Genomic DNA, 14111 nt, shown 5'->3' with positions numbered 1-14111 from the left:
AAGTGTCTTATAGACTTAAGTTCCAATTTCAATTTAACCCACCTGTCTGTAATTTGCAAGTAGTTCTTAACCCGTTGATTAGCTTGTTCAGGTGTATTTGGTTAGGGTTCGAGTTTAACTCATCAGGAAACTGGCCCTCTAGTGTTGGAGTTGAAGAGCCCTTTTTAGGGTTCAAAATGGTGGGGTTCACTGGTATGGAATTCAGTGTGGTCTACATCAGTGGGTGCTTCTCATTTCTTATTTGTGCATCCTCGCTTTCTTTCCTCGCATCCTAGCTTCATCCCCTTAGATGCTGACGGAAGGATACACCTGTGTATCCTCGCTCATGACTAATCAGGAAGCTTCCTCACTCCTCTGTCCTCATGGTGCAATTTGAGAATTGAGATGTCCTTCAAGATGGCTTAGTTCGATAGATTTAGGGGTCACAGGCTGGAGGACAGAGGAAAAGAGGAAGCATCAATTTGAGTTTTAAGAAGCACTCAGTGTTTCTGAACTGCAGTCCTGGGGACCAACCTAACAGAATGTAAGAGAAGTCTCACTAATTAAAACACCTGATTCAGCTCATCAGTCTTTTGAATAGACTAGAGAGACATCTAAAACATTCTGGGAGGTGGCTCCTGGGGAGAGAAACACTATCATGATCTATAAACTTGTATAACTTAACTAATATTGGGCCGAGGGTACCATTTGGGAGAGAATGAGAACATTGAATTGTAGTTTCACCTGGAGTTTGGTTGGTAAGATTGTCTGTTTTCAGGATCAGGACTTTAAGCTGATGGACTGGTACTGCAACAAAATGAAGAGCTGACCATAGACCTTGTGACCTTGTGAATCTTGAGATGTAATTTTCTGAAGGACCTCATATGTTCAGATATGTTCATATCTTGAGCATGCTGAATAAAATATGAGCCACTGTTTCCTTTGAAAGAGAACAATGAGGTGTAGGCATTTAAGATGTCTAGGTTGATGTTTAAGACTGTAGTCTCGTAACAAGAGCTATGAAGTGACCTTCTAGGTCTTGTCCACAACTTGCCTTAATTCTCTAACGCAGGTGACAGGCCTGTCTGGTGTCCAGTCCAGACAACTGCAGCAAACTTCCAGCTCCTCAAATAGGGATGTCTTTGGATTATCCTGAGTGAAGACGGCCAGTCTGAGTATGCAACTCTTAAGCCCTTCTAAAGATCCGACATTGACCACCAAGTTCTGTTTATAGAGCCCAGAGCTAAGGTTGTAATCTCGGGCAGATATAACCTGAGGTCCAGGGCAAAGTGGGGGAAGCCTGACCTGGACAGTCACTTCTTCTAGATGATGGACTACACCAGTAATACCAACTAAGGATAGAGTGAGTGTGTTCTGTGTTGAAGAGAACATCAGGGTGAAGTGCAAGAAGGGATCTGAGGTCTTGCTGCAAGAATTTGTACCATAGTTGGGTAATAAAGGTTCTTCCTGTAGTAGGCCTTGAGTTTGAAGTTGAGAGAGGGTGCAAGGTGATTGTAGTTTAGGAATAGTGAGCCTTCTATGTTCACTGAATGAGTAACTATCCCCAGCCACAGTGCAGTGGCGTTCCAGAACCTTCCGGGTCTTTGCAAGAAGATTAAGTCTTGGTAAAGAGGGGAGAGAGGAGCGGCCATTGGCCATGGGCTTGTATAGAGAAGAGGAGACAGCTGGAGAACTGAGTCGTCTCATTTGGAAACATGACTTCTGGTTGTTAACCTCTGAGAAAGCAGTGAACTCTTCATCTGATGGTGTAGAGCTCTCAAAAGCAGATGGGTAGTCTAGAACCTCTCCTTCCAGCTGCTCATACTGCAATTTGGTAAATGTGGTTCCAGATGATGGGGAGGAACTTAATGCCACAGTCACATGATCCACAGAATCAGGGGGAGGGGGGGTCCTCACAGTCTTTTCGTCTTCATGTGGTTTGTGTCTGGTTTTTAACCAACAAATTACGCAGCCCAGGATAAGGGATAAACAAAGGACCACCAAGCCCACACTCAACAGAATCTGTAGGTGGACTGAAGAGACAGAGGCTGGTTAGAACAGCATTTTAATCCGAAACTATCATTCTAAATGACAGAACAACTGTTAAGTTGTAATCCGCAAACAAAGGACACTATTTAATCCCCATCAGTCAGTGTTCAGTAACAGAATGGTAACAAACCAGACATGAACTGCATAAATTTGAAATATAAGTAATCTAAATAATGGTTGGTTTCTCAGACCGAATGGACAACTACTTGTTCACAACTTTCCTGGCAAAAACACCCAAGTATTATATAGTTTGCACTAGGGGCTAGGTCTACCATACCTTCAAGTTGCTTTGTGAAAAGCACCTGAACCAGCAGCCAGAGAAACAAGAGAACGATGATTCCCTCGATCATTCCCTTACAGCCAAACATTAGCACAGACTGCCACACAGGTTCCCCAGAGTTCTCCTCCTCCTCAGTAGGCATGATGACCAAGGAACGCCACAGCTTCTCACCGCATCTTCACCTTCTGGAGTAACATCATATATCTTCACAGGGGTGACTTCAGAACTGTGAATTCCACTCCATCTTTCTGTCAAATGTTCTACAAGACATTAATGTCCTTTTCTAAATTGAAGTCAAAACCGAATTTTGTCGAGTCGTTCTTTTATCAAGATGCTTTAAGATGAACCTTAAACCTGTCTCCCAATTTAAAGAAACAAGATTAGGTGTATAATACCATCCATCAATTTGTCTGATGTCGATTACATTTTCTATACGATTAAAATCCAATTGATTCTGCTTGTGGTCTTTCCTCTCCTACATCTGTCTTTTAGTTATATCCAGGGCAGTAATCCTCTACACTGACTCCTGTGGTGAGAAACTAAGATGAGTTTAGAGGGGTGGTCCAGCTTAGGACAGGGGCGGGACACGCCAGAGATGGGATAGACACTATACTGGTGACGGGTCAAGGACAACCATGCCATGTGTCCCACACTGTGCCTATTAAAAAAGGCATCAACGGAACAATCCCATCCTACCACCCCCACAAAACAGCATCTGTCACATCCACTGCGAGTTCTGCACGTAATGAAAATGTCGTAGTTAATGTCAATTGCGTTTTTAAGCAGATACAGAAGTAAATATGCATTTCATTATAACATGCACTTTTCACTCGTCAATCTTATCAGACATTAATGAGGATTACGAAGGCAGATCTATAAAATCAGGCTGAGTTGTGGACGCAACTGTTTGATTTCAAAAGCATAATACTAATCTACTGCCTCTTGGTGTCTTGTGACATGAACTGCATCTTTCCTTAAAACTGATTTCAATGTGCACAACCATGCATTGTGATAAATTTATTTAATAAAGAAAATGAAGCCTTTAAGAACCATTATTTGCAATTTTTCATCATTTTCATGACTTCTGTCAAGAGTAATTTGTAACTTTTTTCTTTACTTTTGAACATTAATTACTTTTTATAGACTGCATGACTAAAAATTGGGGTAAATGCAACGTTTACATTTAAATACGCAAAAATAAACAAAAATAAAATAAAACTAATATGACCATGATGTATGACTGCAATTAATTTAAGATAATCCATAAAAAGTAATAATATCCTACACAAAGAGTAAGAAAAAACCCACCACATAAATCTTGCATCAGATCAGACTTTAATTTCATTGTGTAAAGTTGCATGTGTCTATACAGTGAGGTCATCAAAGAGGATAACAAACACAAGGTCTTTGGTTTTCAGCTATGCAATTATCTGAAGAATATAGAAATTAAAACAGAAGAAACTAAAAGTGTCTGTATCCCAGCAGGTCCCAGGGTCAAGCAAATGCAGGATTATAAACGGCTAAAAAGTTAATGAGGCTAAATCAGCATGGGTACATGAACATGACCAGCCTCGATGCTACTGGAAGTTTATTGGAAGTACTGGAAAACAGTTTATGCATTAATAATCAATACTTCATGGATATGAGATCTAACTCTGTAAGCGATAATCTCATCTCACACTCCTGTATTAACGTTCTGCCTTTCACTATCTTTACATTTCTGAGGTATTTTGTGAATTCATTACCTGAGATGTTTTTTGCATTAAAATCAGCAGAACGTCTGAGGTAATTCTGAACTACATCCGAGGTAAATCCTGACTGAGGTAGCTATTTCAATCCCACACTGACCGAGTTATATATAGTGTCATTCGTTTCAGGAGTGAGACTGTCTAGGTTCTGAAGTTAAAATTTGTTAAGAAAAAAAAAAAAGATTTCCTGAGAAACTCGCTTTCCAATATGGAAAGATATGTGAGGTCTGAAGTTCAACAATTAAAACAAAAAAACATCCAATCTTCGTTTGATTTGAATGTTATCCTGCTTTTCTGTGACCTGGTTTGTTTTAAAAAGAACTCATATGCACACCAGAGTAGAATAGTACATTAATCAGGGCCCTTATTTATGAGCCTGTACATGATCGTCCAACGCACAGAAATGATTGACATGTGCGACACTAACTGTGCATGTCGACATAATTTCTTTTCAACCATACATTGTCTTGTGTCTGAGGTAGAGAAAAATCTTTCAACCAAACTGTTGCCTGTAAATATGTCTTAATAATAACAAAAAAACTAAACCTGTCAGCTGCGTACACTGTAAAAAAGTGATCAGTTGACTTATATGAATTTTAAGGCAAGGGTTTTCCTCCCTTTAAGTAAATAAACCATGCGTAACTGAAAAAATTAAGTTATGTGGAATTTTCAAGTTCACCTAACTTAATTTTTTCAATTACGCATAACTTAAAAAAGAGGAAAACCCGTTGCCTTAAAATTAAGTCAACTGATCACTTTTTATAGTGTAAAATGCAATCAAACTCAAAACTCTTTTTCAAATCATATTAATATTTCTTTATCTAGAAGCTAAAAAACAACGGAAATAGAAAACAATAAAATCAAGTAAATATTTAAAAAAAGAAAAAATATATGTGACCCCTTTTCTTACTGAAACAAATTTGCAACACTAGATGGGGATTGTAGCCTGCTTTTAAAATCCATCAAATTAGACAAAAAAACAACAACACAGCAGTATCATAATCGATCCTGAGTCTTTTAAATTCACTGCAGATGAGGTAAATTCAGCAAACTTTAAATAAGAGAATTAATAGACAGCAAAAAAGAAAGTGTCAACCACAACCTCATAGATGTGACTTTGGCAGAAGTAGATTTGATCATGCCATGATTGCTTTGCAGATCTTTGTGAGAGAATGACTAAGGGTGTGGAAAGGCATGATTACGCGATCACCGAAGTGTGTACGCTGAGGTATTCTGTTGAATCAAACATGTCTAAAAACCTTCTCAGTCCTGAGAAAACATCTTGAGGAAAAGAGCAGGTGGGGTCCGTGATGAGCTTTAACAGCTGATGAGTTTGTAAAAGTGTATGTGTGTGGTCCTCCCTTCACTGGAAGGAAAACACAGCTGCGCGCTTGTGCAGGAGGCAGACTGTTATTTGCTAGACCGCCTCTAGGGGGCAGAACGACTCATGCCGCTCCAGAGGAAAGACTAGTTTAGGGTGGACTGACGGGCTGTTTGGTACAGGGAGCTGACGGTTAGGGTGACCCTCCTGTGGCCGGCTCCACAGAGTCAGGACCCTTTGAGGAGGAAGAGGAGGAGGAAGAGGGGATACTGGGACTGAGGGTGGAGGTCTGGCCTGGGAACATGGCTGTGACAGCGGTGGGAGCAGCTCCAGACTTCTGGGCATATAAGGATCCTGTACAGAGGATTAAAAAAAAACTGCATTTAGCAAATTTACTTCATACAGGAGTACTTTAGTATTATACATTACTGTTTAAAAGTTGGGGGTCAGTAAGATTAATAATAAAAAGTAAAAAAAAGTTACAAAAGATTTTGTTTTCTAATAAATGCTGTTTTTTTTAAAACTTTCTATTCATCAAAGAATCCTGGAAAAAAATGTATCATGATTTCCACAAAAATATTAATCAGCACAACTGTTTTCAACATTGATAATCAGAAATGTTTCTTGAGCAGCAAATCATCATATTAGAATGATTTCTGAAGGATCATGTGACACTGAAGACTGGTAAATGATGCTGAATTTTTTTTGTGTGCATATATATACACATACATACACACAATTTGTAATAAAATGTCACAATATTACTGTTTTATTGTATTTTTCATTAAATAAATACAACCTTGCTGAACAAGAAATTTCTTTCAAAAACATTATTCAAAAACTTTAAAACTCTATTCTATTACCTTTAAAATTATTTTTTTTCAAAATTCTATTTCCTTTAAAATTATTTTTTTTCAAAATTCTATTTAAGTTAGGGTGGCCTTTCACTGAAATCCCACAATTATTGATTTTTTTTACTATATTGCTTCAAATAAGTGTATAATAAACTATATAAAACTTACATTAGTACTACAATATAATACTTTTATGATCTAGAATACTTGTAGGCTTTGAGGATCCTTAAGAAATATTCATGGAAATATCCTCAAGGCAAGTATAAATAAATAAATAAATAATCAGAATAAAATGATTTAAAAAAAACAGCCAAGATCTACAAGCGTTTTAAAATACTACATTTGGTACCCGAGTATGTTAGTAATAATCAGAATATAAGAATTAAATTTTTTTTCTAATACAAAGGATTTTCTTAGGAGCCGGCCCAATCAGTGGAAAAGGGGTCTTGGAGTAACCTGAGGTTAAGTGCCTTCAACAATATTGGACAATCCCACACGTGTATAAATACAATAATACACACCTGAGTAAATAACCCCGTTGACCTCCACAGACACAGTAATGCTAGCAGAGCCATTAGAAGAGATGCTGAGAGACAGGTCCTGTTTGTCCTCTGAAAACAAGATACAAACGTCAATGACACACTTTGTAAGTCACTGTAGATATTTTGGATGAAAACACTGATGTACTTACCGCGGGTGCTGGTGTTGTTCATCCGCAGGTGGGCTGGGTTCACCTGTGACGCCATGGCCAGCAGGTTTTGTTGGAAAGCCTGCTGCAGTAGCCTCTGCTGTTCCTCTGCAAGACGGGCCATCTTCCTCTCGGGCCCCTCCACCACAGCAGGTCCCGCGCTCACCACTCCGACACCCGTGCCGGTCTCCAGCCTCTCCCTCAGCTGCTCGAGTGTGGCAGCACGTGCCAGCTGCTGCTGATGCCCGAGAGCCAGCGCCAGGGGCAGACGACCTGGCAACATGGAGGCTGGACCGTCCTCTGGGACTGAGGAGAGGCCACAAAAATGTTGTACTCACTCTGTTACTGTATCACATCCATAATGTTCATCAGCATGATATAATCCCTTGCATGTTCACACCAACATGAAATGCATTGTACTTCCATAGTGAGATGCATCTTTTAGTTCAACAGGTTATTTGATGAGGACTTTCCCCCCCCATGATTTATCCATTGGAATCTGAGTGGCCAACTTTTCATTGGCCTTGGATAAAGAAGTATGATAGATAGATAGAGAAAGAGATGGATATAGATAGAGATATAGAGACAGACAGACAGACAGACAGACAGACAGACAGACAGACAGACAGACAGACAGATAGATAGATAGATAGATAGATAGATAGATAGATAGATAGATAGACAGACAGATCAACTCAAACTTTAATTCTTTGGTACGTTTTTGTGAACTTTTCATCAGCCAGCAGGAAGTTATGAAGCAGGATGTTTTGACATGAACATGGGTCCCTGCATTACACATCAAGGCAAGCGCTTCATTTACTGCGGCCCCTGAGGTTTGTCTCTGTCAGTAGACCCTCACAGGAAAACACAGCCCCTTAATGGCCGATCATTTCCCCAATCAGGCCAGGAAACCTGCTCCATTTCCTAAATACACTTCCTGCTTGGGTTTGTTTCTATTCCACATCGAGATGGCATGTAGAGGTGTGGAGATTGAAGAATAGAATGTAATGCAATCAACATCAAAACCAATTAAACTAAAATTTCACTGCATGACTATAATTTTAGTAGTGAATCAGAATGAATCCAATATTAAGAATACAATCAGATTCTGAAACTTCCATTTATGTGAAGCCTAAATGTTGTAGTCCAATATTCATTTTTTTTCTTCAAATCATCAGCGCACACACAGTGCCCAGTGTCACTGGCACTACCGTCCTTCTGATGAGACGTTAAACCAAGGTCCAGACTCTCTGTGGTCACAAAAAATCCCAGGATGTCTTTCAAAAGAGTAGGGGTGTAACCCGGGCATCCTGACCAAATTTGTACAGTGGCCTCTGTCCATCATGGCCTCCTAATCACCCCATATATATATATATATATATATACACACACACTAATTGGCTTCATCACTGTCTCCTGTCCACCACTAAGCTGGTGTGTGGTGGGCGTTCTGGCGCGCAATATGGCTGCCGTCGCATCATCCAGATGATGCTGCACATTGGTGGTGGTTGAGGAGATTCCCCCTTCTAAGCGCTTTGAGTGCAGAGAAAAGCGCTATAAATATTTTATGAATTATTATTACCGCCATTTTTACCTCAATGACATATCTAAAAAGAAAGCTAACATGCCAAAAGAGCTTTTTTTACGTTCGTAAGATGGAAAACGTATGTAAACATACACATCACGGCACTGCGCATGCATGTGCACAACACATTTTCAAATACAATTGATCTGTCAAATGAATAAATGTCATCAGATTTAAGCTTTTACATGCTTAATATTTTCCTATGGACCCTTTTCACAATCCTAGGTTCTCAGAAGCGGAAGTCGTCAAAGTGAGTAGGGTCCATATTTCTTAACTATTTTGTGATAAAAGTGAAATCTGGACTGATATTTATTAATTTGTTACAGGAGAATGCATAAACGTAATAAAAACAAAAATCAATGGAATGTGGGTTATTTTTGGTACTGCGCCTAAACAAAATCTCATTCGAACTTCAATCGTTGTGATATCAACTTCAAATTTGGAACACAACTTTGTTAGATATATGGCTTTTTTATTTTATAGTAAAAATTATTTTGTAAAATATATATTTTCTATAAAATAAAAATAAATGGGAACTTCCATAACTTGAATAAATGATTAAATAAAAAATAAATCAATGAATAAATGTCAATTTGGTCAGATTCAAACAGGTTAATTGGGATCGAGCTCATTCTGACAGATTGAGGTGTTTACATGAAGGCTTTTCACTCCAATTGCGCCATGAATATGATTATAAAAAAGATTATTTAGGTGCATATAAACACACCCAGTGACAATAAATAAGAACGTGGTTCTCCTCACCACTGGTGTGTGGAAATAAACCAAATGTTTATGTTGATGTGTAATTTTACTTGAACTAAACAGATAATCATTCCAGCTCAGGCCAACAAAACCAAATTTCAATGATCTTATTAAGAAGACTGCACACCTGTGGCTTTCTTCAGGGCGGGACTGGGGGTGGCCTGCAGTCCGTTGTGTCCCGTGGCGGGCAGGTGCATTTTGAGAGGAGAGAGGAGGTGAGGGGCTGAGGCACTGGGAGAAGGGGAAAAGCGGTACAGGCTGTTGCTGTACCCGGGGCGACGGCCCTCCCTGCGGTTACTGTCGATGGCCGCCTGCAGTTCTCCAGGGGAACTCAGACCCTTCTTCTCGCACTCGTATGGATACAGGTACTTCATATACCTGCCACAGAACATAAGATACTGTCAGCTTACTATGTGAGATGTTAGAGACCTTGATGGCAAAAGTACTTGTGTGTAGGCAGTGTACATGGAACACGTCAGGGGATCTTACTGTGTGCGGAGGGTGAAGGCGGCACTGGTGATTGAGGTGGGCAGGTTCAGGCCTTTGGTGATCTCTCTCCAGATCTTCTTGTTTATCACCTCCACCAGACCTCCCTTCTCAGTCACCAGCTTATACAGCATGTAGAGATCCAACACCTGCTTGGCCATGATGGGGATTCGATTCACAGGTGTACCTGGAGGAGACAGAACGGACAGGAGCCTTTGTTTAAATATTCTGCATGATGTGTCACATCAAACCAGCTGAGAAAGTAGAGTTGGTTGAGTGTTTAGGGGAATAGTTTAGGCTCAACTGGATTTAAACTTTGAAATTAAAGTTTTGTTGTTAGCCAAAAAAAATAAAATGAACTGTTACATTTTCATTCGATTACATTTTAAAATCTTAATTAAATTGTAATTTTTTATGGCTTCATTTTATTACCACTGTTTTTGATAATACATTTGTGTGAAATTAAATTTGGACTCATTTCATATAACATTTAATATGGCCATTTTATTGTAACAATAAATTATTTAAATTGTAAAAATGTTATGAACTCCTAAAATGAATGAATTTCATGAATTTTATTACTTCAACATTTTTGGATAACAACAATTTTATTAAACCAACAAAACAGACTCTAGAAAAAATAAAACTGAAACCTTTTAGGGGAAAATAAAACGGATTTAACGGGGAATGTTATTTAAACTTTTAATAAATAGGGCCTAGTTGTTAAATTATATACATTTAATAATTTCTATTAATTAGCCATTCTTTTTGATCATTCAAATTTAATTAAACCATTAAAACAGAATGAACGAAAACGGAAACTACAAGCAAAATAATGGCATTTGGGAAAAATAAAATGGATTTCATAGGCCCTGTACTGTAGGAAGTAATGGGATTTATTAAGACCGTAATGTATGAAAGTATCTATGGGTAGTGAACTGAAATGATAGGCTCATGAACACAGTAAGTGTGAGAAGTGAAGGACATTATTCAGACCATAATGATGGGTTGATAAAGCTGCTGACTGTGGAAAGTGATGGGTAAACAACACAGTAACTATGGTCAGATATAGGCTGATGAAGGGCAGCTATGGGCCAATCAACAGTAGCTATGCTAAATGATAAGCTGATGTTAGGAAGTGATGGGCTGAAATAGAGATGCAAGCAGAAGCCAATCTGTGGCATTAAAAGCTCATGAGTGTTTGTGCTGCCCACCCCTTCCCAGGGATTGAAGTGATTGAGTTTTTAATCTGTGAGCAATGAGCCGGTGTGGGTAGGCATGAAGCGCATTTGGAGGGATTGCAGCAACTAAACACACACACACACACACGCACACGCTCTGTTAGCACAGTTACCAAAGTGTGTACAGAACAGAATGGGAGGGGCTTTGAGCCCCCATAATGCCATGCTCAAATCCTCCCCCCACATACCACGCTGGGCCTATTCTGGAATAAAACCAATTAATGTATGTGTGAGCTTTGTGAGAAGCGGGGGGTTGAATAGTCCTGGTGACCTGAGGTCAGGATTATGCCCTAATTTAGCTCCATTCTCTATTCTCATTAACATGTATTCAAATGCACATAGATGGGCACCTGTGCACTAACAAATATCAACCATTAACACTAATTATATGGCTAACGAATATGCATGTAATTCTGTCTTTAAATCTATTATATACACTCACATTCATATACGGTACTGGTCAAAAGTTTGAAATCATTACTAGTTTTTATTTTTCTGAGAGAAATCTCTTATGCTCATCAAGCCTGCATTCTTTTAATCAAAAATACAGAAAAAAATAATATATTATTACAATTTAAAATAATGGTTTTCTATTTTAATATACTTTGGTCACACGAACCTTCAGAAATGATCTAATATGCTGATTTGATAATTTATTTTTACTTTTTATCAATCAAAGAATCCTGAAAGCATCACAGGTTATAAAAAAAAACATTAAAATCAGCATATTAGAATCATTTCTGAAAGATCATGTGACACTGAAGTCAGGAGTACTGAAGCTGAAAATTAAACTTTGCATAACAGAAATAAATTATTTTTAAAGTATATTCAAATAGAAAACCATTATTTTAAATTGTAATAATACTTCATAATATTACTATTTTTTCTGTATTTTTGATCAAATAAATTCAGGCTTGATGAGCATAAAAGGATTCTTTTAAAAACATTCTTTCCAAACTTTTGACCAGTACTGTGTGTGTGTGTGTGTGTGTGTGTGTGTGTGTGTGTGTGTGTGTGTGTGTGTGTGTGTGTATATATATATATATATATACACATACACAGTAGTCAACATTTCAAGTGGATCAAAAAAGTTCTAAGTTATCCTAAGACAAGAATGGTTATTGTTAAAAATTCATGCATGTATAACCTGTATTAATACTGTATAACCATACTAATACTGTGTTTGACCCCCTTTCACCTTCCGAACTGCCTTAATTCTACGTGGCATTGATTCAAATGGTGCTGAAAGCATTCTTTAGAAATGTTGGCCCATATTGATAGGATAGCATCTTGCAGTTGATGGAGATTTGTGGGATGCACATCCAGGGCACGAAGCTCCCGTTCCACCACATCCCAAAGATGCTCTATTTGGTTGAGATCAGGTGACTATGGGGGCCATTTTAGTACAGTGAACTCATTGTCATGTTCAAGAAACCAATTTGAAATGATTCGAGCTTTGTGACATGGTGCATTATCCTGCTAGAAGTAGCCATCAGAGGATGGGTACATGGTGGCCATAAAGGGATGGACATGGTCAGAAACAATGTTCAGGTAGACATAGGGGTGGCACGGTTCACAAAACCCACGGTTCGGTTCGTATCACGGTTTTAGGGTCACGGTTTTCGGTTCTGTACGGTTCTTGTTGTTATTTTTTCTTTTAATCTTTAACACTCCAGAAATGTACTTCAGCATATGATATAGACTATAGCTTAATTATCCACAATTTAGGAAACAGTATTAAAAAAAATGTATATCATGTATAATCATGCACAAACTGAGTTTGACTTGACTTTAAGCACATTATTGAGACCCTCTCTGAGGAAAGCTAGGTGACATTTTGATACAGCAAGAGAGAAGACATTGATGAAATGCTTTTGTTTGTTTGGCAAAAAAGGAGAATGTGTATTGCTATCTCTACAGGGACTTATGTGCATTTTTAGCACACAAAGATTAAAATTAACTTGCATTTATCAAACTGTCAACGTCAGTGTAGCTCTTACAAAATGTTTATTTTTTAAAAGAAAAAGAGAGAAACTCTTAAAGCACTATCTTTAAAATAAGTCAAAATATGCTACACATAATTGCCTATAATGAGGCTATAACAATAGCAAAGGCATAACCATAAAGTGAAACATAAGTTCAACCTCAACACAAAAACAGTATCAACAATCCTTCTATTCCCTGAGAGTGAGGATTTTCTTCACTTGAAATTAAAGTGCAGTATTTGGAAACATATGACTGGTGTTCTTATCTAAACTTATCACTGTATTTAAATATCATAGGTAACATGAAATCCAAAATGTTCCCACACACCGGACTTATACGACGCTGGCGCATCCTCTAACTCCGGTTAGCCTTCCTTATATCTCCCACTTGACATTTCTATACTTGACGAGACCTGCAGCACTCCATACTCCACTTTTACTGTAGGCTTGTTCGACTTGAACCGGTGCTGCACAGATCGATCGGTTTATGACATCAAAGTACCGCGAGAGTGATTGAAAAGCATACGGAGCCGTTGCTCTCGCGGTACTTTGATGTTATTCATCGATCGGTCTGTGCAGCACCGGTTCAAGTCGAACAAGCCTCATATGTATGTCCATTGTCCACACATCTCTTATTTCGCGCGAAAAGTAAACACACTGTCTGAGGTAACTGGCACGAGGTTACATTGCGCATGAACCGAACGGTTGGGATGTTTTTCATGTACCGTGCCACCCCTAGGTAGGGCGTGGCATTTAAACGATGCCCAATTGGCACTCAGGGGCCTAAAGTGTGCCAAGAAAACATCCCCCACACCATTACACCACCACCACCAGCCTGCACAGTGGTAATAAGGCATGATTGATCCATGTTCTCATTCTGTTTATGCCAAATTCTGACTCTACCATCTGAATGTCTCAACAGAAATCGAGACTCATCAGACCAGGCAACATTTTTCCAGTCTTCAACTGTCCAATTTTGGTGAGCTCAAATTGTAGCCTCTTTTTCCTATTTGTAGTGGAGATGAGTGGTACCCGGTGGGGTCTTCTGCTGTTGTAGCCCATCCGCCTCAAGGTTGTGCGTGCTGTGGCTTCACAAATGCTTTGCTGCATACCTCGGTTGTAATGAGTGGTTA

At 38.8% G+C, this 14111-nt stretch overlaps 1 protein-coding gene across 2 annotated transcripts in view; it reads right to left on the bottom strand.

The window, feature by feature from the left end:
- Nucleotides 1-3626: 3626 nt before the first annotated feature.
- Nucleotides 3627-14111, bottom strand: part of arid3b (AT-rich interactive domain 3B) — a 36511-nt gene continuing 26026 nt past the window's right edge. For both annotated transcript variants that reach the window (XM_077210974.1, XM_077210975.1), the window contains exons 5-9: nucleotides 9756-9939; nucleotides 9394-9644; nucleotides 6923-7225; nucleotides 6753-6842; nucleotides 3627-5731 (exon numbers count right to left, since the gene is read on the bottom strand). In XM_077210974.1, coding sequence (XP_077067089.1) covers nucleotides 5571-5731; nucleotides 6753-6842; nucleotides 6923-7225; nucleotides 9394-9644; nucleotides 9756-9939 — 989 coding nt within the window. In that variant the 3' untranslated portion in view covers nucleotides 3627-5570. The remainder of the gene's footprint in view (nucleotides 5732-6752; nucleotides 6843-6922; nucleotides 7226-9393; nucleotides 9645-9755; nucleotides 9940-14111) is intronic.

The sequence above is a fragment of the Siphateles boraxobius genome, unplaced genomic scaffold (assembly GCF_051911475.1).
Source record: "Siphateles boraxobius isolate OS27281-9 unplaced genomic scaffold, OSU_SipBor_1 65, whole genome shotgun sequence".
Lineage (NCBI taxonomy): Eukaryota > Metazoa > Chordata > Actinopteri > Cypriniformes > Leuciscidae > Siphateles > Siphateles boraxobius.
The sequence above is the reverse complement of the archived record's forward strand: the minus strand, read 5'-3'. Positions and strand labels throughout refer to the sequence as shown.